The sequence below is a fragment of the Engystomops pustulosus genome, chromosome 4 (genome assembly GCF_040894005.1).
Source record: "Engystomops pustulosus chromosome 4, aEngPut4.maternal, whole genome shotgun sequence".
Taxonomy (NCBI): Eukaryota; Metazoa; Chordata; class Amphibia; order Anura; family Leptodactylidae; genus Engystomops; species Engystomops pustulosus.
Window position 1 is genome coordinate 163,768,979 of NC_092414.1, and position 26,347 is coordinate 163,795,325.

At 40.3% G+C, this 26,347-nt stretch overlaps 1 protein-coding gene across 1 annotated transcript in view; it reads right to left on the bottom strand.

The window, feature by feature from the left end:
• Window positions 1-23,743, bottom strand: part of ELL3 (elongation factor for RNA polymerase II 3) — a 73,531-nt gene extending 49,788 nt beyond the window's left edge. Inside the window, exons 1-2 of the mRNA XM_072148396.1 lie at window positions 23,542-23,743; window positions 6,766-6,819 (exon numbers count right to left, since the gene is read on the bottom strand). Of these exons, the coding sequence (XP_072004497.1) occupies window positions 6,766-6,819; window positions 23,542-23,679 (192 nt within the window). The 5' untranslated portion in view covers window positions 23,680-23,743. The remainder of the gene's footprint in view (window positions 1-6,765; window positions 6,820-23,541) is intronic.
• Window positions 23,744-26,347: the final 2,604 nt, after the last annotated feature.

Genomic DNA, 26,347 nt, shown 5'->3' on the forward strand with positions numbered 1-26,347 from the left:
GGCCCTCTGAGGAGAGCTGGTGGCTTGGAGGCGTCTGGGAACACCAGTTCAGGAACAGCTTAGGGAAGCTTGGTATGGAAACCGCAGAAGTTCCTTTAGGCACAGAAGATAGGGCTTTCACTTATAGGAAACAATGCTGAAGATCCAGTGAGGCAGGAAGGAAGGTACAGCTTAGGGAAGCTTGGTATGGAAACCGCAGAAGTTCCTTTAGGCACAGAAGATAGGGCTTTCACTTATAGGAAACAATGCTGAAGATCCAGTGAGGCAGAAAGGAAGGTACTGGATTATAAGGGCAAGACGGTCTAGCCAGCGCCAAGCAGGAGGACGCTGACCCTTTAAGGCTAGGAGAGCCGGCACACACGCGCCCTAGTGAGCGGGGACACAGCGGCCTAGTGACAGGTTCCTATAAAGCTAACTGACACCCTTCTTTTAGCGAAAAATTGTTTCACTTACATCCACATAAATCACCTTTTATCTTATATTCCCTGCCGTCAGACGGGGCGTTTCCTACTCGGCCGTCCCCTCCCATCCTCCCCATGCCTTATGCCTTCTTACTGGTCACAGCTCATGTCATGTGACCAGAGTGACATCATCTCAGGTACTTTAAACTCTTAATAATAGCAAACTGTACCCCATGCTTGTATCTGACCACATGAAGTCACAGCAGCCTCCATGGACTTCTACTCCTCTCCTTCCTCCATGGAGGCTGCTGTGATCTCATATAATCACATACATGGTGTTCAGTTTGCTATTCTTAAATGGCTGAAGGACCTTCGATAATGTGACTGGTCACATGTCATGAATGTAACATAAGGGAACGTGTAAAAAAAATTGACACAATATTTCCCATCTGTACATAGAACTTTGTATTTCTGTAGTTGAGTATTAGCAGACAGTCTCTAGGTACAAGAAGGCAGAGAAGGGATTTGAAGAGACACAGAACTGTCATTCAGAATAATGGGGCATGGTTCACTGGTATCTTTGACTCTTCTCCTCTTTCAGGCTGCCAGAGATGAGTCAGAAAAGCTCACTTGCATATCAGAAAAACGTCTAATTTTAGGTGATATAGGGAGGACTTGTAACACTTGTGGGGAATTGCTCTGGTAGTTGACAGGTAGCAGTGCAGGAAGCAGTGACACACGCAGGTTTAAAAGTCCAACTTAAGTGTTTATTCACACTTGCAAAACAGAACACAAATTCAGCCTTGGCTTAGGCACATGCAAAAACATTATAAAAGTAATTCCTGCCCGGCTAGGCGCTGTCTAATACATTTTGAGGACCCTAGCTATCCGGGTACCAGGCTGCCTGGCACACGCTCTTGGCCAGCAGCAAGACAGGAGACCCTCAGTTACCTTTGCTGTGAGAATGCAATCTCGCTTTCAGCTCTCCAGGTAGGGCCTCTCCTACTGCTTCTGGCCTGCAGCCTAAATCAGGCCCTAACGAGGCCTGTGACCCGCACCTGTGGGCAATTCACAAACCCAGGACCGAAGCCCGGGTGGAGTAGGAGTCCCACTACCAGCCTACCCCTACTCCATAATAAGCAGGCCCAGTACGGACATTACAAATGTGTCTGTGTTAGCTAGGCCAACATAGACCAAACAGACTATTCCTGCTTATCATGTCTGCATTAACCCTTGGGTTACTGCAGACAAACCCAGGGCTTTTACCACCAGCATTTCATCTGCCTGTAAGACAGATAGCGGTTTTCCCACACAACACCTCTTACTTTCTCACACACTTTATTAGCAGTCGGGGGGGGGGGGGGGGCATAATCTGGTGACAGGTCCTCTTTAAAAATCTTGTCTTTGTGGGAATATCCCTTTAAGTAACATCTAAGGCTTACCATCAATACTTTGTCAAACTTGGTGCAAATTATAGCAACACAGACTCTAAACAGCCAAATGGATTTACTCTTTTGATAAATCTACTGCAAAGACTGGTACAAGCTTTCTTTTTTGTAAGAATTTGGCCTGAAGTCCATGGGACCAGGGGTGGACTGGCCATTAAGCCCACCGGGAGAAATCCCAGTGGGCAGACTAGTTTGGGGCCGGTGTGGGGCCGGTCTCGGACTGGTGGGGCCGGTCTCGGACTGGTGGGGCCGGTTTAAAAATTTTAAAAACATGTACGCACCTTTCTGACGCTCCCCTGAAGCTCCGCTGATGCAGTCTGGCAGGCGGTGACAGCTCCGGCAAGCGGCTGAGGTCATAGTCTGTGAACCGCCGGCGTGCTCGGAGCTGTCACCGCCGGTCGCACTGCATCAGTAGAGCTTCAGGGGATCATTGGAAAGGTGAGTACATGTTTTTTTATGTTTATGTGCTTGGCAGGGGACTGGCTAGTTGTACAGAAGGGGGCTTACTGTATACAGGGGGGCTGGCAGGTTTTATACAGGAGACTAACTGGCGGTAGTAGTAATAGTAATAGTAGTTATATTCCTGTACATAGGGGGCAGTATAATCGTAGTTATATTCTTGTACATAGTGAGAAGTATTATAGTAGTTGTTTTCTTGTACATAGGGGGCAGTATTAAAGTAGTTATATTCTTTTACATAGGGGGTAGTATTATAGTAGTTATATTCGTGTACATAGGGGGCAGTATTATAGTAAATATATTCTTGTACATAGGGGCAGTATTATGGTAAATATATTCTTGTACATAGGGGCAGTATTATAGTAGTTATATTCTTGTACATAGGGGGCAGTGTTATAGTAGTTATATTGTTGTACATAGGGGGCAGTGTTATAGTAGTTATATTCTTTTACATAGGGGGCAGTATTATACTAGTTATATTCTTGTACATAGGGAGCAGTATTAAAGTAGTTATTATATTTATTATAGCATTTATAGTTTTGTGTATATATATATATATATATGTCAGTATTAGGTTGTGTTCTTTTAAAAAATAACCGTTATTCATGTACAAGGGAGGCAGTATGAGTCTCTTTGGCTGCGCTATACATGTTGATTTAGACCATCTATAAACAGTTTGTGTGGAGTAACTCCACCCACATCACAAGGCCATGCCTTCTTGTTTTGACCCTGCCCACAGAATGGGGCCACTTTTACATTTTTTTCCAGGGCCACTTTAAACTGGGCCCCTGGTGCAGGTAGACCGCCATCTATGTCTCTCTAGCTCCCTAGAAACATTTGTGCTTTACAAGTCTATTTTTTGAGGGAGATGGAAATGTAACATGCCCAATACATAACAAAAAGAGTTGGTTTAGTGACGTAATTCCAATATATATTGCCATTTTATTGTCACTGAGGCACATGACTTGTTGAAAGCCACAGCCCAGGTAAAACATGTTCTTCACAATTTAGCACAAAATTAGTAACATTTTGACAGTCTTTGCCATGGGCGATTATATTGATGTGATTTATTTCTTATTTTTTGCGGGTTGTTGTACAGCATCCGATGTCAAGGCTACACGTTGCAGTTCACTACATCAGAGGAAGCTTAATATAGACATTTAGCCTGGAAGCAACATTGGGATATTCGAAATCTGCTGATTGCAAAATTGTGGGTGCAGCTTTGGTGTATAATACAAGCTGTAACCAAGGAACAGGACATGACCAATAACATTGTCAAAATGAATAAACTTTTTTAAACTCTAAAATGGGCTTCCAAATTAAACACCCACTTAAATATTTTAGCAACAGCGAACTACATATGATCTTCATGAAAATGATAAGTCTTTTAGGTATCACAAATAGATGCCAGTTCATGAGTAGAAGTCAATGCTCCAATAGTGTCCAGAAGCCCCCGAAAAAAGAGTTACAGAAGAGTCAGCATGGACAATTTCTGTGGTTATTGGTTTAAAGGGGGTATCATTTTTCTATTGAAAGGTTGAATAGAGGAAGCCTGTATGGGCAACCCAGTTTTACTAGTGATTTGTGGTCATCTAAGTTGCTGTTGCTCCCACCATAACTACACTTCCTGGTAGTAGGGCCTCCTTCTACCCCAGCATCATCTTGCTCACCAGGCTCTGCCAACATCATGGGCTTCTGCTTTTCAGGCCCATCTTTAAGCTCTTCACCCGTGTAAAACCTTTCTCTAGCTGATGAACAACCAGCTTCATGCTCCTCAGAGTGCTGAAAGTCCATTAACTAGCCATCAATGGTGATGGAAGGGTTGTGTCACATGACTCTCCTTCACATGACATCTGTACTCTACATGCAAAGAGCAGCCTCTGCAGAACTGTCTGAACATTGCTCCCTATAATAATTTGTAGCAACCCCATGTTAGCCCCCCACAAAAAATGCTGTACAGTTTCTGTGCAAATTCCCTCTTCCAGTCTGGGTTTGACATCACAGGTCTCCTGCTTGCAATGTTCTGGCAATTACAATAACCAGTGATGATCTGACACTGGTTGGAGAGAACACCTTCCTTACTACCTGTGGCCATATAATGTGGGGTCGTGACACCACAGCAAGAGCAAAATCAAGCTACTTCTTACATCACATAACCATGGACTACACTGAAGAAAACTGCAATCAGGAAAACTGAACCTATAGTAGTAAGCTGCTTGTAGTAGGGGGTATAAATAGTGTGCGTCTATGTTTCCCTAGATAACCCCTTTAATAGCCGGGAGACCTTTGAATCCTGCCGGAATAACCAGGATCTTTGAATCCTGTGTTATGCACTTCAGATTAGTGTCATGTCTATTGTACTTATAATATTGCAATATAACAGTGCCAGCAATTGATAGGGATGTACCACATTGTTCAATTTTTGGGAAATTAAGCTGGCAACTAATGGAGTTCCAGCTTACCATGAAATTTTGCAATTAATTTACTTTAAAAAAAAATATTACCCACATTATTTCTTTCCTGAAAATTCCTGGTAGTTAAGATCAGACTGCAGTAGCAGAACCTGTGGATCTACAATAATCTATGTTCATCTCAACTACTAGCATTGGGCCATAATGTTGACCCTATAATGTTGCCTACATGTGTTCTTTAACTCAAAAAATTCAGGCATTATAAAGTTTTGACAGTACCAGGGCTGGTCCAATGTGATATCTATTAACTAAATCCACACTGTTTGCACAACTGTATCACTATGATAATAGCAGATGGAGGCAATGATCCATGTAATGTCTTCGTTCTACACTTCCCTTTCTTGATTTGTTATGAACAAATGCATTTTTCAAGTTTTTAAGTTGAAGTGTTAACGTTGCTTTTTAAACCGGATGAATGCAGTGTTCTGCAGATAATTTGTTTGCAAAAATATTAAAAGTATTACTTTGAAATAGTAAAATGAAATACAATGAAGCCCCATCTCACTCACCTAATAAAATCAATGCAAATATAAAAATATAGTTATTGTAAGAGCTCTACACAATACAGGAGGTCTAATGGCCCTAATGTTGAGGCTAAAAAAGGATGAATCAAAATATGATTTAACATTGAACTTTGTGAACGAGGCAGGAGCAAAATGAATAAATCTTAATAATAATAATTCCTTTATTTATATAGTGCACACAGATTCCGCAGCGGTGCACAGAGCTTCCCAAATCAGTTGGATAGCTTGGTGCTTGTACTATGTGGAAACATGATTGGGCATGTAAGCAATCCAACATGTCTGATCACTGGCAAATTTCATGTATCATTTTAAGAGCCACTGATGTTGGGAACATAGTGTTGATCTAGTATCTAAAGACAACAAAGAGCAATGCAGATGGAAGGTGAAAATATAAAGGAATGCAGTTCCTTGTAAGGAAAATAGATATGTCTGTACAGTAAGTAGATATAAGCAGGTATACCTTGATGCCTTTATAATTGTACTTTTATTTGTGTGTAATATATAATGCTGAGTGTATATGTTTGTGTGTATGTATGTCCGCAAAAAGGAATCTGCACTATCATGTTTACAATCACCAAACTTTGCTCTCTGTGTGACCCAGGGAACATCTTAGACTCGATTTTGAGACAAAATTTTTACCCTGCGCTTTCCAAAATCCACTTAATGACCACCATATACAGGAGCCATTGTCTGCTGCTGCTGAGGCAGTTAGAAGCTGAGCCGTGATTGGTTGCTATTTTGCCACAGGTCCACAATATGAGCTCTGGGCTTTGATTGAGACAGTCAGAGAAAGATAGACACAGATAGAGACAGTCAGAGATACTCAGAGTCACAGAGACAGTCATAGATACATATAAAATATTTCTTGTTAATTCTATTTTGTTAGCTAAGAGCAATGCCGGGAGCTACAGCTAGTAGTATTTTAAACATAAAACCTGTCCAACCGGAAAATATAGACTGTTACCACTTAAATACACCACTTTAAAGTTACCTAACAAATGTAGGTGTCAAATAGCCCAATAATACATTAACCCTACTTAAAAGAGAGTATAACTGTATATCAGGGAGGCAGACCTTGCATTTGTTGTTCAGCACTTTAAGGAGGGGGCACTCTTCAGAGTAACTCCCTTATGATAGCTAACAGTAATTAAAGGGCTCCAGATGATGAGATAAACATTAGGTACTTCAGTGGAACCTGACACCAAGACAGAAATGCTGTATGATCTTTGCAATTGGACCTCCAATACATAAAGAAGAGTAGAGTATGTGTTACCATGTTGCTATAAGATGTTACTATAAGATGCATTGGGTTTTAAAGTATTATAGTCCAAGTTATATAGCTACAATTCTCTGTCATTAAGGAGCACTTCCAAAAGTGATTTTTAAGAATACACAAAGGAAGTATAATTGTTCTTATTAGCATACCTAAGTTAATCATTGTATTTTGAGAAAGGTTACTCACCCCCTGGTTTTCCTGGAATGTGATCACAGGCTGTGGCAATGAGGCTCCTGAACCCTTCATAAAAGAGAAGACATAAGTCACTGAATGAGGCTGTCAGCGTACAAGTAATAAAAGTCACATAGTAGAATTCATTTAATTTGTAATGGCAGTGGTAAGGCAGCATTGTTACTCAGTTAGGAAGTGTAAACTTTATTTGGGTCAGTAATGTAGGTTTCCAGATTTTGAATGATTGACATTTACGAGCAAGTTGGCATAAATCCACATCCGAACAAAGTAACATTTTTGGTTTAACAATTCTAGGCTATATGTCAAGTCGTTTAAACTACTACTTTATGTCTACAGAAGCTTTGCAGATGGACGTTTTCTCAATGGTTATTAAACAGTATACATTTATTAAAAATGGATTCTATTTATCACAGCTCGGTTTGCAATTCAAGAATTGCATGATTTCTGCACCAAACATGCAACATACAGACATGCAACTTTTGGGCGCAAAAATAAACACACCTAACCTGTCAGAGGCGTGATAAATCAACTTCTTAGTTCTTACAAAGTCTTGAAAATGAGTAAACATCAAACATCTACATCAGGTTGTTTTTAAATATGTCTAAAACTACGGTAAGTAGCCCCATGAATCATTAGCTTGTTGAACCCCTTTTTATGAGCAATTACTTGAAGTCATCATTTTCTATTTTCATCAGTCCATCATATCGATCTGGAGAAATTTAGGCACAAAAGGTCAAGCTGGATGGTGACACATTGAAATGGAGCATATGAATATGAAAAGTGAATATGAAGAGGATATGAATCTTGTGTTATTAGAGTCACAGACATATGCTAAGTGAGCTCAATAAAAACTTTTTTTAGAACTGTACTTTTATATGTTTATTTCAATATTCAAAATTCAGAGGCTTCAAAATCGATAGACATTAAAAATCTTTATGCCACTTTTATCAAAGGGATGTATTGAGCCCCTGAAGACCTCTTCAGGCATTCCTGTTCATTTAGGATGATATTCTATCATTCATATAGAGCTAAAATATTAATACTAATACTTTATAGTTAGCAAGGTACATGTAAAAGTAACATCAAACACAATAGAATATAAGGCTAGATGCACAATAAATTACACCAGCTCCTTAAGACAGTTCTATATTTGCCTTTGGAGTTCCGCTGCAGTTAGATTAATTAAAGTGGCTTTGGCCAGTCGAAAAGTAAAAAAAAAAAAAACAACAAAAGTTGCAAAATAGACCAGGGGGTGACTGGCGGAAATTTGCACCAAAAGTTGCACCAAATTGCAAATCATGAAATCAGTCGTATTTTGAAAACTAGTCTATGCGAATAATGAATTTAGCGCAAGCAGGGTCTATGTCAAAGTGACAATAGAAAGTAGCAAAACAGCATTTGGACCACAACTGCTCCAAAACAGCACCAAACATAGACAAAACCCCCAATGATAAATCCCCCTCCCCCCCCCAGTATTTTTAATGGATCAGTGCCTATTACCGTGAAAAAGGCTTCTGACAAGATCATGCTTTTTTTAACAAATTAGTCGCACAGTCAGTTAAAATAAGAACCATGGGCCCTGTTGAACATGAAGGCCATGCTTAAAACTGTGAGTAATAGGAAGTTTTGCTTAGACAAAGTGCAGAATAAGAAAAGGAGATGAAAGGGGAGTATGGAAAAATTGTAGAAAGATTTTTGGGTTAAAATAAAAAGTTTAATCTGAATTCTAAAGTAAATGGGTAGTGCAGCGACACAGGGCAGAAGTATTGGTCTAGTTAAACTAATGCCTCGGCATCCAGAGTATTAATTGTATTAACTAAATTATACAGGCAGTCCTCCGGTTATGGAGGTTCTTTATGGTAGGTTCTTTACGTTTGTTCTTATGGTGAATTTGTATGTAAGTTGGAACTGGTATATTCTGTAGAGCAACTCCAGACAAAGTATTTTTTCTGTCTCTGTGACAGTAGGGGACAATTATTTTCATAACTTTGGGCTGTCATGAGAACAAGGATTAGCAATAAAACATCATAGTAGATACCTTTGATAACTCTTATGTTGATCTTTGCAGCCTGAGGCTAAAGTTCACCAGAGGTCACAGTGGGCAAAGAAGTCATCTTTAAGTTGGGTGTTCTTTAGTCAGGGACTACCTGTATTAGCTCTCATCCCTACAGAGTACGGCTACATGAACATGACTCTGTGTTTCAAATGGGCTACAAATAGAGGGACGTTTCAGCCGTTTGGAGATGGTTACCCCCCATCTCACCCCTTAAATCTCCATAAGAGCTGAGTGCCCGCACCTCAAATAAGGCCAGAAGTAAGACTTGCTCTATAATTTGCAGCATGGCCGTCCGGCTCGGTTACAGTGCAGTGAGATACGGTGTACTCACCGAACGGCCGCCATTTGTGGCTTAAGAAACAGGGATACTGTAAAGCTGTGGAGGTGAATCAGAATGTCTCTGTGCATAAATTAGGCTGAAAGAAAAATGTATAATTATCTAGAAATGGTCATAATATTACAGGCTGGCACAACAAGACACTAGAAGTATAGCAGTACAGCTCTTGAGCAATCCTCAGCCTCTACCATTGACTGACAGCTAGAAAGATACAATTTGTACATAAAGGTGATTCAGTCTGGCAGCCATGCCAGCGACACTATGTAATTATAAGTTCTTACTCTGCATGATTTTTAATTACAACTGATTTGATGTTTTCTTGTAGCTAAATATAAGTATGTGTCTAAGAGCACATTTAGCCTCGCTACAGGTGAATCACACAGTAATGGCTTCTTCTTAGTAAAGGTATAATACCTGCTACAGAGAATCGCCAGACCATTGGACATAGTAACACAGTTATATATAGAATATATATCTATAGTATAGAAGAACTATAGACAGTGCAATTACAATCTGACTTTGCTTTTTGAGTTGTGTATATATGTTGCCCATCCATATACATCCACAATATACAGGTCTTCCCAGAGGATAACAAAGCAAAGGTTGGTGGCAGCAGTACTAATGCTAGGAATTCTCCTTTGATAAAAGGATTATGTGCAATGTCATGGTGTCAATACTATTCACTTGAACTACAGTGGATAGTGTAGCACTGGCAATAAGATACCTACATTCCATCACTGTGTGGGGCCCCCGATCTCCAGGTCCTAAGGTGGGAAGGGCCCTCCACATTGGAAACCTCACTGGTTATTAGGTAAGACACAACCATACAACAATTATTGTATATACTGTTTTACCCTACTGAAATAAAAAGCCATAAAGGACCGATTTCACTTGATAAGAGACGTCAATGGACTGTAAAACAGCATTACAAATAGCCTTTCCTGACATGTCAAAATAAGAACTACACAAGCAATTTTATTATCACAGCTGGGTGCTGTGTGGTTCCTATTATCAAGTAGCTTGTATTATTTTTTTCCTTACGTCATAAGGTTGATTCATACAAACAGCTGCTGGGAACATGTTGAATTGTAAGAGAGGAGTAAATAGAGGTTACTGCAGCCTTTATAATCGCATTAGTGTCCGTACAGTCCTATATTGTATGGTAAAATGCAAACGTTTATATTACATCTTGTAAGTAAGAGTTTTCTGGATTTAAACTCGGTTGGTTAACCTGTGAGATTGAGTAGAGTTCACATCAGAGTCAGTGGGGATCACATTCAAATAGGAAAAAAATACTACTTGACCATGGCACCAGGTTAGAATGGGGTATGTAGGGTCCAGTACTGGATCAGAGTCTGAGCCCACCGGAGAATCTTCTGGTACTCCGGTGGGCCTGTCTGACTTTTCCCCTAGAAGTGATCTGCCCATAGAAGAATTACTCCCCCACTTCTCAACTGACCATGTACAGCTTCCTGTAAAAGCAACATGTTTAACACCACTAAACCACTATACCCCTTTATTTTTACATGAGATGATTCAAGTTTAGTGGTTGCAGGGGTAGTGTTACTTCAGGGACCCATATCTTTGGTTCTATAGTACCTAGAAACATGCATTTTGTGTCATGTTAAAGATGAGAAGATTAACTACAGAACTAGACATACAGGCAGTTAAAATATTGGTGGTAACTGGATGTATATGTGCAGCTTGCATTTCTAACTGTAGCTGCCTATATTTCCAGTCTTGTAGCTCACACAATCACAAGATTTTATACATGAGATCCTTATCTTTAATATGACACAAAAAGATGTTTCTAGGTACTATAGAACTAAAGATATGGGCTTCTGAAATGAACCTACCCCTGCAACCACTAAACTTAACTCATGTGAAGAGTCATATTTGCCTGAATTTGGAGGAGATTTTTTATAGGTAAACAGGTAAAATTTCACATCAAAAGGAATTCTAGAAAGACCAGTCCATATCCTACCTGAGAAGGCTAGTGGTTTAGTTTGGTAAAGCCTGGTGACAGGTTCCCTATAACAAGGAATGGTGTAGCAGCTAGATTCATGTCTATGTTTTATTGATCACCTAAGCACCCAGGAGTTCCTGTTCTGTTTTGGATACAGATTTCTCCTGGGTCCCAATACAAATCGTTAACAATAAACATTTTTATTTTTCATACATTTTCAAACAGGGAATTAACAAAAACTTAGTTGCTCAAGTAAGAACTGATAAAACATTGAGGGCATGTGTCCTTTATTGTTTGGATGTCATACCGCTGTCATTTTGGGCCAATATTCCGTTATAATATCAGCTCCAACCGTGCAGTTATATATATTAAATACCATGTTGAACCCAGCAAATTCCCATGAAGAAATAAGTTGCTGACTATCATGTTGTAAGAGAACTGATAATATCATAATAAATATAAGAACAGATTTCTATGAGCCAGACTCTTTACAGGGGTAAATAACCTTCAGAATATCTTATCAGATCTCTCTAGGGCTATGTGTCTGGATACAGAAGAGCAAGTGTCTGCCTAGTTGTAATATTGTTCCTTCTTGATGCTGTTTTCAGACATATGATATAATGAATGCTCTCACTGACTAATCAGGTAACTAAGAAAATCACAAATTCACTAATACTTGATTAATGTTAATGTAATACAATGTAAAACACATTGGAGGAGATAGAGGTAACACTGTTCTAGTTACCCATGGAAACCAATCAGTTCTCAGCTTTAATTTTGTAAACAGTAGTGGGAAAGTGAAAGCTAATCAGTGTTTGGTCGCCATGTGCAACTAGAACAATTTTGCTCTCAGACACTTTTGATAATTCCCCCTAATTGGGGGGATTTATCAGGGCTTGTACGCCAGTTTTCTGGGCATGAGACCGCAGCATCCTGATGTAACTGGTGCAGCGGAGGGCAGGGCTTTCATCACATAATGCGCTGGCTTATGATAAATGTCCCCCATTGGGGCAGTGCAAAGTTAGATGGACAATCTTAGGCCAGATTCATGCCGTTTTTTATCTGATACACTAAGCATACCCATAGACTTATACTAGCAGATGGAGGCATCATTTTTGCCGCAATCTGCACAGTAAACATTTTTTACTGTGCAAAACACAGGAAGGAAAAACGCAGCAAGCTACATCTCTCCATCCTGCTCCCGCCTGCTGGACTACTATTGAAGCCCCTGCTGCTGCAGATGTTCACCCCTTCTCTCGCATTCTGAGGGGATGGGAGGAACAGGAAGACTTATCCCACTATAAGATATACACAGAAAAAAACGTGCACTCAGTAAGTACATGCATCAGGGTGCACCAGATTCATGTAGACCGTGGGGCACATTTACTAAGGGCTTTACGCCAATTTTCTGGTGAACTTTGCACATTTTTTCTAGTAGAAACTGCTTGCACATGTACAACGGCAGTTCAATAAGTACCCCTGTTTTTGACGACAGAGGGCGTTCCTGAGGGAAGTTGGTGTTGTCATTGTGGTCTGCCATCTTTTTAACGACGGCAAAAAAAATGGCAGACTGATGGATTTGGTTAGTTTGGATTTGGCAGCCATTTGAGTAAGGCCCCTTCCACACTTGCGTTTTTCACGCGCGTTTTCTGCGCGTGCTTTTGACGTGCAGAACTTGCATTGCACTCTGACCCATTGTAACCAATGGGTCTTTTCAGACTTGCACGCACACACGGGCGTTTTTTTAACGCGCATTTAAATCTCGACATGCTCTACTTTTGCAAGTCACGGGCGTGAAAAACGCACCATACAAGTCTATGGAGACGCATCAAAAACGCATTGCACTTGCAAGTGTCTCAGAGTGCAATGCGTTTTTCACGCATCAATTGCCATAGAAAAGATAGAGCTCAGTCCTGAGTCCATTTCACGCGCATTTTCTGCGCGTGAAAAACGCATTGAAATTGCATTGAAAACGCGCATGAAAAACTGAGACACTGAAAAAACTCTGACTGAAAACTGATCAAACCCTGACGTGATCTGCAACGCAAGTGTGGTAGGGGCCTAAGACGTGTTTCGTGATTTCGCTAAGATGGAAAAACAGCATTATAGTTCAGTAATTCGCTTTTTGTTTTTGGATGGGAAAAAATGCGAGGAGATAAAATCAAAGTTGGATTCTGTTTATGGGGACACTTCGGTATCTATGGTTCAAAGAATTTAAATGTGGGCGAACATCCGTTTTTGATGAGGAGTGACCAGAATGTCAGGCATACGTGGTTACCGAGGAAATCATTCAAAAAGTCCACAACATGATACTCGCTTATCGACGAACGAAGTAGAAGTGCGCTAAGTGGCAGAGGCCGTAGATGGCAATTAATATTTTACATGATAAGTTGGCAATGAAAAAGTTGTTGGCCTGATGGGTGCCACAATTGCTCACAGTGGACAACAAGCGGATGTGGCTGTTAACTTCGAAGCAGTGTTTGGAGCAATTTAAGCGAGATCCGAAGGAGTTTTTGCACTGAGTTGTCACCATTACACAGCAGAAACTAAGCAACAATTAAAACAATGGATTTCTCCCAGTGAATCTGCTCCAAAGAAGGCGAAGACGGTTCCACTGGCCGGAAAGGTCACGGCAATGATTTTTTGGGATGCGAACGGCGTCATCCTAAGAAAATGGAAGAACGATCACTGGACAATACTACAGTAAGTCATTGGACCACTTCGACAAAAAATTGAAGGAGACGCGGCCGCATTTGGCGAAAAAGAAGGTGGTGTTTCACCACGATAATGCACCAGCACATTCATCCGGAGTTGTCGCCATCAAACTGCATGAATTTCGTTATGAATTGCTGCCGCACCCCCAATTTCTCTCGATCTGGCTCCCTGCAGCTTTTTCTTGTTCCCTAACATAAAGAAATTGCTTGCGGGGAAAAAAATTTAGCTCAAACTAGGAAGTCATTGCCGAGACAGAGGCGTATCTTGGAGATCCTATTTTTTGGAGGGGTTAAAAAAATGGCAGGAACGTTGAGAGAGGTGTATTTTTCTAAAAGGGGACTACGTTGGAAAAAATGGTATCTTCATTTCTTACATTGGTACGTATTTGAGAAGTGTCTGCACCACAAATGTGTTGCATGCAACCGATTTGTTGGGCAGCTGTATTAGGAATCATGCAACACAAATTAGGGGGCGTTTCAGTGCTCAGTTGGACAGTGCCCCAGATTTAACATACAAGTCTGATAGAAGTGTGTTGCACTCCCTATGTTAAAGATAGACCAGAAAAAAAGTGGGGCACACTGTCGGGTCAGTTCGGGGAGCACCAAATTCAGGAAGAACGGGCGCCAGAAATCATGATTATGGCACATCCTGCATTATACACAGACAAAAGCCACACTTAGTGCAGTTTGAACCATTCTTAGTAAATATGCCCCCATGTCTTCATGAACGGGTGCACTCTGCACGATAGTGGCCCTGTATCTTAAAGGGTTGTCCAGCCTTTAAAAAATAATATCTATCTATCTCTTTCTATATACAGGCAGTCCCCGGGTTACGCACAAGATAGGGTCTGTAAGTTTGTTCTTAAGTTGAATTTGTATGTAAGTCGGAACTGTATACTTTATAATTGTAAACCCAGCCAAAATTTTTTGGGTCTCTGTGACAATTGAATTTTAAAAATGTTGGACTGCCATAAGAATCAGGATTAACAATAAAGCTTCCTTTCAGACATCATTTATAACTGTTACACCTGTTTATTTTAGCCTAGGACTAAAGTATAGTAAATTACCAAATTCCAGGGGTTCGTTTGTAACTAGGGGCCGTCTGTAAGTCGGGTGTTCTTAAGTAGGGTACCGCCTGTACAATGGAAAATTTTAGCCATAGAGAAAATTATTTTGTTGAACAGAATTATTTTGGCCAACTAATGACAGTCTGTCACCTTCTACAAAGATGTTGACAATATCACGCTATACAGACGCTAAATACGTCCCCCATTCACTTCTATGGCCTCACGGTGCCATACGGGAGCGGTACGGTGGCACGGGCGGCACCATACTGTTTTGTAGCCCGTAGAAATATAGGACATGTCCTATCTCTCTGCGGAATATCTCTCTGCGGCCGTGCGCCATATATTCCTATGGTGAGGGACGGGGTGAGCAGTGCTTATCCCCTGCTCCTCTCCCGACGCCAATGTATGCCCGCTGTACTATGGTATGGCGGGCATACATCGTGTACATGTAGCTTAAATTGTGTAATATTTTACATCTATGAAGCAATCTTTACCCGATGATCAATTGTTACTCACCCTACATATATCTTATGTGTGTTGCCTCACTTACTGTTCTATTTCCAATTACAAGTTCTGTTTTAAGTTGAACAATGTACCGTATATTCCGGCGTATAAGACGACTTTTGAAGACAGAAAAATCTTCTGTCTTCTCTGGGGTCGTCTTATACGCCGGTAATCGCGACCGCCCACCGTGTATTCACGGCAGCGGTCGGGTCGCGCTGCATGGAGAGGGCTCACGGGCTAAGCCCTCTCCATAGCCGGTAAGTCTTTGCTGCATATTGCAGCAAAGGCTTACCGGTAACACCCGCGATTGGTGCTAGCGAGGCTATTTCGTTTTAACCCCTTCATTACAATGTGCTGATAGCACATTGTAATGAATGAGGAAAATCCCCATATACTGCCATACTGTAGTATGGCAGTATATGGTAGGATCGATCAGACAACCTAGGGTTAAAGAACCCTAGGGAGTCTGAAAAATAGTATAAATAAAAAAAAAAAAGTTAAAAAAAAAAAATTATAATAGAAAAACCTAAAATTTCAAATCACCCCCCTTTCCCTAGAACTGACATAAATATAAATAAACAGTAAAAATCATAAACACATCAGGTATTGACGCGTCCGAAAATGCCCGATCTATCAAAATATGATAACGTTTTTTCAATGCGTTTAACCCCGTAACGGGAAATAGCGCCCAAAGTCGAAAATGGCACTTTTTTGTCATTTTGAAAAATATAAAAAAATCTATAAAAAGTGATCAAAAGGTCGTACAGTCCTAAAAATGATATCATTGAAAATATTATCAAATTTCGCAAACAATGACACCACCCACAGCTCCGTACACCAAAGTATAAAAAAGTTATTAGCGCCAGAATGTGGCAAAATCAAAAAAATCATTTTTGTACAGGAGGTTTTCATTTTTGTAAATGTATGAAAACATTATAAAACCTATACAAATTTGGTATCCCCTTAATCGTACCGACCCAAAGAATAAAGTAGACATGTCATTTGGGGCGCTTAGTGAGTACATGGCATGGAATATTTAATAAAATAAAAATTTAAGGTACAGTATGGTAACATTTACAGTAAAATGGACGATGGTAATGTTGTTGTTGTATGCCTTATGTTTATGAGCGACAGTTTTCCTGCTATATACCTGCATGTCATAAGAATTTAAATTAAAAAAAGGACCATGTTAAATTCAAATCTGTTTTTTTTTTAATTTTTACCGGTGTTTTGTATGCGTTGGAAAAGGGGTAGTCTTATACGGCGAATATATCTTAAACTCTATATTTTAACAGGAAAGTAGGGGGGTCGTCTTATACACCAGGTCGTCTTATACGCCGGAATATACGGTAGATCAGGTGCTGTCCCTTGGGTCAATTATCTAAAATCATTTCCTATCAATCTCCCTTGTGTATTTGTTTTAACCAGCTTTTGTGGTTTCAGTCATAATCTTGGTAACTTTTTTGGTTTCTTCTGCGTTTCTTAAGGCAGCATGTAACTAATGTCTTACTCACCTGCTACTACTAGTAGTCAGTTCCAATTGATCAAAATCATTGACTACTTTCTTGGCACACAGGTGAATCAGGTGTCCTTTCCACAGCATGGCTAGGAAACTATGGGCATCTGCTAACCACATAAAATTGGCACCACATTTTGAGTGCATGTAACAACATACAGGACATACAAGGTTGGCTATTGCAAGGTCACCACGTACTGAGATATTGGCTGGGACATGTGAACATGTGCCCATCTACAAGTTTTCATTAGCAGCAGTAGAATTGAGCACAGAAATAACAGAATAAAAAAATATTTAATCTATTTTTTTAAAGAAGCAATCAACTTCTTAAAATTATCCAGTTATAGTAATAGGAGACTGATCAAAATTCTTATATTTTCTTTAAGTCATCCATAACAGTATTCTCACATCTACAGATCATACTGTTCATACACTTTAACAAGGGCCAGACTGTGAATAGAACACTTGTCCTACCAAGATATTTGTCTAGAGTATTCCTGAATAGTTCACATGTGGTCCTAATATAAGCCAAAATGCTGTAATTTCTTGGAATAATATTTAGTGTGGGGAGAGGATTGTCCAAAGTGTGAAATCTTTCAAATCTTCACAAGATACCTTAAGTGATACGATTTATGCAAAAAAGCACTTTTAACTACTTTCCATTGATTTCATATCTTTGTTCCCCCAGATTTGACCAAACACCCTCTGTTCAGTGTGTAAATATAGAAATATAATTATTCAAATAATATTTGCTAAATTATCAAGAATAAACATTTAAATTTGACATTTACAACGGCTTCACTGGTCATATCTCCTCCTTATCACTGTACTTTCCTTTTAATGGTAGCCAAGCATAAGCAAGATATTGGGCTGGAAGACATGTATGACTGTTCCTGAAAAGAACAGTCCATTGTTCCAAACTCTTGCAAACTGAAAAGTTTGTTTCGCTGCTATGAACCAATATTTCTAATAATGCAGCCTATTGGTATTACTTATGTTATAGCACCATGGCACTGTATACATGACATATAAGTAACGAGAGGTTTAAATACTGTGAACATATTAACAAATAATGAAAGCAAGAAACTACAACAAACATGGGCTTACTGACAAATAGGTTGGCACAGAGGGAGAAGAGACCCCTCCAACTCTTACAACTGAATTTCAATGGAAATCTACAAAAATAAAAACTGGATGTTGCTGAATCCTTATTGTTTAGGCTACTTTCACATTGTGTAGTAAGGATTGAATGATTTCCTGGATTTATCCTTATAAAAAAAGGCTAGGATGTATCCCACTGTATGCTCATAGAGTAGGAGACGTCCTCTTGTTCCTCCCCTAGCCCATGAAAGGGGAAGTGGGATTGAATATCAGCAGTAGCCAGTGATTGGTTGCTGCTGATGTTCAGGGTTATTCCCCAGTATTATTGACAGGACAAGCAGCTATTAGACCATTGAAAAGAAATTTAGCTCCCTTCCAGGGGTTCCATATTGCAACATGATTATAATCCACCTTTCCCAAGTTCCTGAATTACATTGCAGCATAATGATCTGCAGGTTACTGGGAAAGCTGGATTACGTCATAGGCTCTTGGAAGCCTTGGGGGGGGGGGCGGGATGGGGCAGCCTTATGCATGCTGGAGGAGTGCATAATTAGGGTAAGAACCTCAGTATCATAATTTTATGATTGTTTTTTTAGCAAAAGCACTCGGTTCAGGGACTTAACAAGATATATTTCTGCATCAGTGTTCTCAAAGTATGTTTGGCTCACAATACATAAAAACAAATGGAAGATTTCCTTTAAAAGATATCTACTATCGTTCCTCAGGATCTCCTAAAAAGGACATCTACCACCAGGATCAAGGATTGCAAACCAAGCACACTTGCCTGCTGGTGTGTGCCCCCCCTGGCAGGATATGCACTTCTTTAAACATCCTATGCACTGGTTTTTAATTATGCAACTGAGCCTGAGACTCATTTGCATAATTTTGTAAGTCTTTTTATGTAGAAACCAGGGCATAAGAAGCTAATAGAATAGCATATATTGGCAGAGGGGGCACACATCAGTATGTCAGTGTGCTTGGTTTACAATCCTTGCTCCTGGTAGTAGATGTCCTTTAATAGGACACGTCTGCCACCAGTAAAACTGATGGTAGATGTCCTCTAATGCAGTGGTCCCTAACCTTTTTTTGGCCAGGGACCAGCTGTAAACAACCGGTGGGTGGGGTATGCAGTCTGCTGTCATAGTTTCATAGTCAAAAATGTATGTTTGCATGCCCCTCCATAACTCCCTGTGTGCATAGCTTATATTAATAATAATAATAACAATTCTTTATTTATATAGCGCACACAGAGCTTGTCAAACCGGTCCCTGTCCCTAATGGGGCTCACAATCTAAACAATCAACCAGTATGTTTTATAGCGTGGGAGGAAACCGGAGGACCTGGAGGAAACCCAGGCAAACACAGAGAGAACATACAAACTCTTTGCAGATGTTGACCCTGGGACTTGAACCCAGGTCCCCAGCGCTGCAAGGCATTGTCCCATTTCCAGAAGAAGTGCCCCCCACTTTATATTGTCCCATTTCCTGCAGCATGCCCCCCTCCCATGTCACCTTTCCCAGCCAAACTTCTTCAAGAAAAAATACTCATCTTCCTCATACCTCTGTAGCAGTCTTCTCTTCCTTCTCTTCCCTTCCGCATTAGTACATGGCTCTATTGTCAGGAGACACGATGTGATGACATCATCACACTCCAGCAATAGAGCAGCACATTAACGTGGAAATGAAGTAAGGGAAGAGAAGACTGCTGCAGGGGAACGGGGAAGGTGAGTATTGTTTTTTTTTTTTTTCGTTTTTACAGAGAACGGCCAGGGCCCGGAAACCAGGTGTTCCACGGCCCGCTGTTGGGCCGCGAACCGGTGGTTGGGGAACACATAAAAGCATTATGGCATAACCAGAATATTTAAAATCTTGTTCTAATTTCACATATGCACAATAGAGTTTTGGGCTCCCCTCAGCTTTTTTTCTGATGCTGGTTGACAGGTTTCTCCTTTTATCTATGCATATGGAGAAAGCTGTCAACCAGCATCGGGCAGGTGAAGGATTCAGCAGTTCATGAACACACAGGAATTCAACTTCATTGCACACTTCAATACAAATATATGGAGAGAAGAGTATCTGGACCGCACATCCACACATTAAACAAAGCTCCAGTGCTACTTTGTGACTCACATGAACAAATCGAAGGCCAATTTCAACACTTCATGTGGACCTATACTGCCAGGCTAAACTTCCACGGCTCTGGACCCTTGGTCCCCACAAGAACCGCACTACAGAAACGATGGATATCATGCCAGACCTCACCATATGAACAGGCCTTCAAAGCTTACAATTCCATATGGTCTTAAAAAACAAAGCAGGCAAACGTATGGTTGCATGTAAAACATATGTATTGTGATTAGTTTGTGTGAACGCACCCTGAGGCTTTCCGACACATGCGTTCTGACACGTGTCTAAAACGCCTGCGTTTTTTATGTTACTACGCGTTTTCCAACATTGCCGAAGACTAAGTTGCTGTGTCCCACTGTTGCCAATTCCAGCAATGAAGAAAAACACTTTCAAAGCTGGAAAATCCATAGTAATACAAAACACACTTGTTTTAGAGGCATGCGTCAGAGCACATGCGTCAGGACACCACATGTGAACGCACCCCCAGAGTATATGAAAAGCCAGTTTATGCAGTCTCCGTCTCCTGCCAGTTAAAAACACTTGGGCTAAATAGAGTGGAGTACTGGTACCAGGAAAATTATCGGACAGAATTCTAACTATACAAACACTTGGAGACAAAAAGATCTGCACCGCACATCCACACATTATACAATGATCCACAACCACTTCTCCATGACCTTGTTCTAGTGTTTCCCTATCTTTTTCTTTACAAATGTTGACTTATCTACAATGTACCCTGTGGTTGGTGTTATTTTAACGCTGCACATAACATTTCTATTACATTTTATTAGAATACTTTCTAATACATTTCTTTTGAAAATACACAGAAACCTTAGGCTACAGCTAGAGGATTCTGTATCCTCCAGACATGATGTAAGCTGTGCTCCGTACAGTCCAGACACAGCTTCTCTGATCTGGTGAACATTCAGCTAATTACTTGATAATGTGTAAATGAGAAAGTGTTAAATTCAGCCACAGTTCTGAAGCAAAATTGGACATTTTTTTTAAGGATTTGTGGCTTTGTTCTGCATTTTTGCTGTAAAATTTAGTACTTCATTAACTATATAAAAATGTTGGAAGGTACCATATGTAATTTGTATATTTATGTGCTCTGCTTCCTCCAATGCTTTGTGGTACAAGAGGTTTGGATTTTAGCTTCTGTACCTGAAAAGACCTATTACATATTATGATACTGAAAGTTGCCATTTTAATCTTATTTCAGAAACTGGAACTTTGTACAGTAGTACTAAACATCTGCAGCTCATGCACAGGTGCAAAGGAAAGACTAAAACTCTCTTTCTGCACTTCTAGTTTCCCAACACTTTTTTGGTGCATAATTAGAAGTCAAAAAGCAAGTCTACAACTTCCAAACCCCTTGATGAATTTGTTTTGAAATTTCTGATGCTAATTTGTCCTTTTATACAGCGCCAAATACATTAAAGCCATGCACCAAAATAAAACAACACAGTGCAAAACACAGGCGCCACGAAATCAACACCTAGCGCCAAATACCGTATATGCCGGCGTATAAGACGACTGGGCGTATAAGATGACCCCCAACTTCTGCCCTAAAAATATAGAATTTGGTATATACTCACTGTATAAAACTACCCCTCTCCCAAATGAAAAAAAGTCTGCTTAAAACTTTGCAAAACAAACAAGAGAGCAAGTGCCTGGTGATCATAACTGTAAGCTGCGATATTAATGAAGATCCGACATGCTTCTGTAAGTGCCGCCTGTGACCCCCAGCTCTGTGACGCCGACCGCTGTGACAGGGCGGCTGCTTTAGCATACAGCGCGCCGCCCCGTCAGCGCGTACTAAGCCTCTGCTAACACATGCGTGGCGGTCCCAGGAAGCGGCTCTCTGCGCGCTGACGGGGAAAAAAAACACCTCACACAGTGCGGCCCCCGTATATCCGGCGTATAAGACGACCCCCCACTGTAGCCATTATTTTAAGGGGTTAAAAAGTAGTCTTATACGCCAGTATATACAGTACATTAAGGCCATGTACCACAATATAACAACACAGGTATAACAAGTGCAAAACACAGGCGCCATAAAAACAACACCTAGCGCCAAAACTAATAAATGCCCCCCATAGTGTTCACCAACAACCTATAGATACTGAGCATATACATAGCCTAATGCATTATAAGCATAGGTCATGTTTAATACATTGCTGTAATTCATGCATATAAAGCATCTGTATTTAATATTCGTTCATGCATATGGAAATCGAGGGTGGTGAATGATACACTACAGATCGTATAATAAAGCAGTGATAGTTTGTAATTATATGGTGGGTCTGCTGGCATACTAACTACACCTAATCACAAATATAGAAATGCCAGAAAGATTGTTCAATTGCATTGCAAATTGCCATAGTTGTCTCACTGATATTCCTCATAAGATGTGAAGTGACACATAAAGACATGTTGTGCTGACTGCTGGTAAACCAGAAACGCACCATTCAGGTGACTGGAAGGCATAGAAGACATACAATGAAATGAAAAGAGTCAGGAAAGACAGTGGTGATAAAAATCTGATTTTATGTGGCATTAACCAGTTATATTCCCAGGGAAGTTTGTGGTTATAAGCAGAAATAGCCCAACAATGTGAATAAGAGCATAAAGTTTGAATAGAACAGATCAAACCTATCACTGATTCAATGAGTATAAGGAAAGACATACGGTAACTGTCTAATCAGATACTACGATGACATTTCCATTTTTATTCCAGAGTTTATCACAACCTGACCAAAGATTGGCACATAAAACCAGCTAAATAACCCAGGACAGACAGGGCACTATTCAGGGCAATACACAATGCCACACCTGGGATCACCTTACGCGTATGATATGTGTGAAAGCTGCAAGGTACACCTCAATGGTAGGGAGCACATAACATATGCCAACAGGTGGTAGAGTGTAAATATCAAAGATAACATATCAAGGGCATAAGAGCCCTTTACTAGGACACAGCAGATGGGATTGTATTTTACCCATATGTCAGTGGAAAAGAGCACAAGAATTGGGAATTATATGTGAAAAGAACAAAAACACAGGAGGCTAGCAAGTTAATAGTTAAAAAAAAGGCTAAAGACGTATTCACATGAGGCAATCAATAGGCCAATGTAAAGAATCATATGAAAAAGCAGGAGATAAAATGTGAATGGAGACCGGATAAAATCTATGTATATGTATGAGATATGGTTATTATGGCATGACAGATGTGTAGAAAAACCTAAAGTATAACAAGGGTCTGCAACATGCGGTGGATTGTAGAACTAGAACTCCCAACATTCTATGACTCGCAGCTTCTTTAATGCCATGCTGGGAGTTGTAGTTTTACAACAGCTGGAGCTATGTAAGAAGTGGCTTACCTGTGCCTTCTGGAAGTCCCGCAGACAGCGAAGGGCAGAGTCTGTCAGCTTCAGGTGGAAGAGGCTAAGCCGGGGGCTTTTCCTGGGCTCAGTCCTGTAAGACAGGGTCCCACTCAGCTCTTCCCCAGGCCGAGACATGGCAAGCACTGACAGCCAGCTGCAGAAGCAGGGGAACTGGAGATAGCAGCCCAGGGGAGGCGTGAGGAGGGCGGGAGGAGGGAGGCAGAGATAACACACAATGAGGAGGGGACAGAGAACTGGCAATACAACCACACCGTTACTACATACAGTATATGAGTGACTACATGTAATTCTCTAGTTGTCACTATGTATTATGTGACTTGCACATTTCTTTCTAGTCCTCTTAGTCTCTTAACCACAAGTGCTTCAGTTCTCAATGCTGAGAAACCTAGATACCATGTCTGATGAAGAGAGCTGAGTAGTTTGCATCTTTTTTATTTAGCCAATAAAAGAACTGAGGACTCTCAACTTTCATATTTTTACCTACTGGTTAACATAGAAGAGTAACATGGAAAACTTCTTTATATCAGGGGCCCTTGGGACCCACAAAACAGGACCTCCAGGTATGCAGAGCAGATGGGTATGTTTATATGGTCAAATCCAGAGCATATAAAAAAGCCTGCTCCTCTGTTGAGCTGATAAAGGTGCCCCTGTGTGGAAGAAATCAGGTCCGGGTCAGTGCATAAATCCTGACAAAAAAAAGAAATGAAAAACCACTTTATTTCATTGCAAATTTACAAGCGCCTCCATAGGTTTCTTATATGTTTAAACCATATGCTATGAATAAGAACTTGCTAGATTGCATCCTATGGAGAGTTTTTTATAGTGATTTTTTATCTAGTTTCTTAGGCTAGATGCTAAATAACATTTTTCGTTTACATTTACACAGATTATAGGGGAATGAACCATCAATGGTGGAAATGTGGTGCTGAAGTACACACACGGTGGGGGACATTCTTTATGGGCTTTGCTCCACAAGTATTGGCGCCACAATTTTGCTCCTTTTCCGATACTCACAACTATTTTTGGTCGCTCAATTTGAGTCTAGCTTGGTAATCCCGACACTTTTCTTTGGCCTCTAGGTTCCTGACACTTTTGGAGAAATTTTTGGCGCACGAATCAATGACCTAAAAGCTGGTCTACCAAGTTCTATTTCACTTTCATGAATGTGGAGACTGTTCTAATCCTTTTCGGTCGTGAACCAGTTCATTAACCCCTTACATCCATGTGTAAATTATAGCAAAATTTGTGCACCAAAAACACAGATCCTGTGCCAATATTAAAATATACCCACCATTGACTGGGACACTGACTGGATTACAGAGGGTGCACAGAATAGGGGGTAACTTGCTGGTGAGACTCTTATTGATTACAAGAACAAAGGTATTTTTTCCCTATGTGAATGGAGCAGCAGGTTTTCCATGCACATTATCCCCCAAGCCAAGCGCTGGACTTCAGTTGTCTGCAGATTCACTTCCAGGAAATCTACCATTTGTTTTTATGCATTGGGAAGTAAACATACCATGAGAATGCTGTAGATACACTGATGCAGAAACATATCTTGTTTAATTCCTGGTTTTGCTCAAAAAACAATTATAAAATTCAGGACCTTTGCAAAGCTGGGTACCCTATAAAAAAGAGCTGCCTAAACTATCCAGACAGGACTAATCAACCTGAGCTATATGACTCATACACAGAAACTGGATGATGGTGCAGTGATTGATTTCTTCTGCCTATCAGGGACAACTCAGTGATGATGTATTCTTGGCTTATGCTGGGCGGGGAGCAGTACATAATTAGGGTTAGCAGAAGTGTCGGGGCACCCACAGGAGTGACAGAGCCTCATTATCGTGATTTTATAATTGTTTTATCAGCAAAACCACTCAGTTCAGGGATTCAAAAGTTTCTACATCAATGTAGCTAACAGCATTCTCAATGTTAGATTTCCTTTAAACAGAGTAATGGCATTACTTATGAGTAGATACAGTCCTAATTCTCAACCATATTTAGCAGTATCCTCTGATATCTTTCCTTACAGATGGACAGAATAGTCAGGCACGTTTTGTATTTCAGGTATTTCCACCTCTTCAGAATGGCCTGCAGCATATGGGCAGCATTACCTTTCTGTATATAATAGGCTGCGTAAATAGGTCATATTTCAAAACAATACACCGGAGTTATGCAACTTCTCTACACCTTCATGTCTTCTATCCCTTGGACTATGTGCATATATACTATCGATCAGTGTTGTGCAGCACATAATAGAAAATGATGTTTATTAGTATGATTTCTTTGGAATTGTAGTATTCTCATTAAATAGGTTTAATAGCGAAATCTTCAGCAATACAAAACTAATTTTAACCGTGCAATGAAGAAATAAAATGAATGCCATTATTATGCCATTATTCCAGCTGGTTGATTTAACACCAGCTAGAACAATGGCATAATAATAAGGGCATCATGATTTTTTGTCAGGGAATAGTGTAAAGGGAGTGTACTGCTTATAAGCTATAATCAGACGATTTGTATTATTTTATACAATGCTCATCATATACACATGAGGCTCATTCACATGAACGTGTTTGGTCTGTGAAACACGGACCTTATAGTGGCCGTATTTCATGCACCGAACATTGAGTCCAAGTATCATAGTTATTTATCATGCAAACTGTTCCTGCATCCCCTTGGGCCTGCAGCATCATACTGAAAACATGATTATAACACGGCACAGTGGTCCCAAAGGATTGCAGGAACTCATTGCATCATATATAGCAATGATGATTGG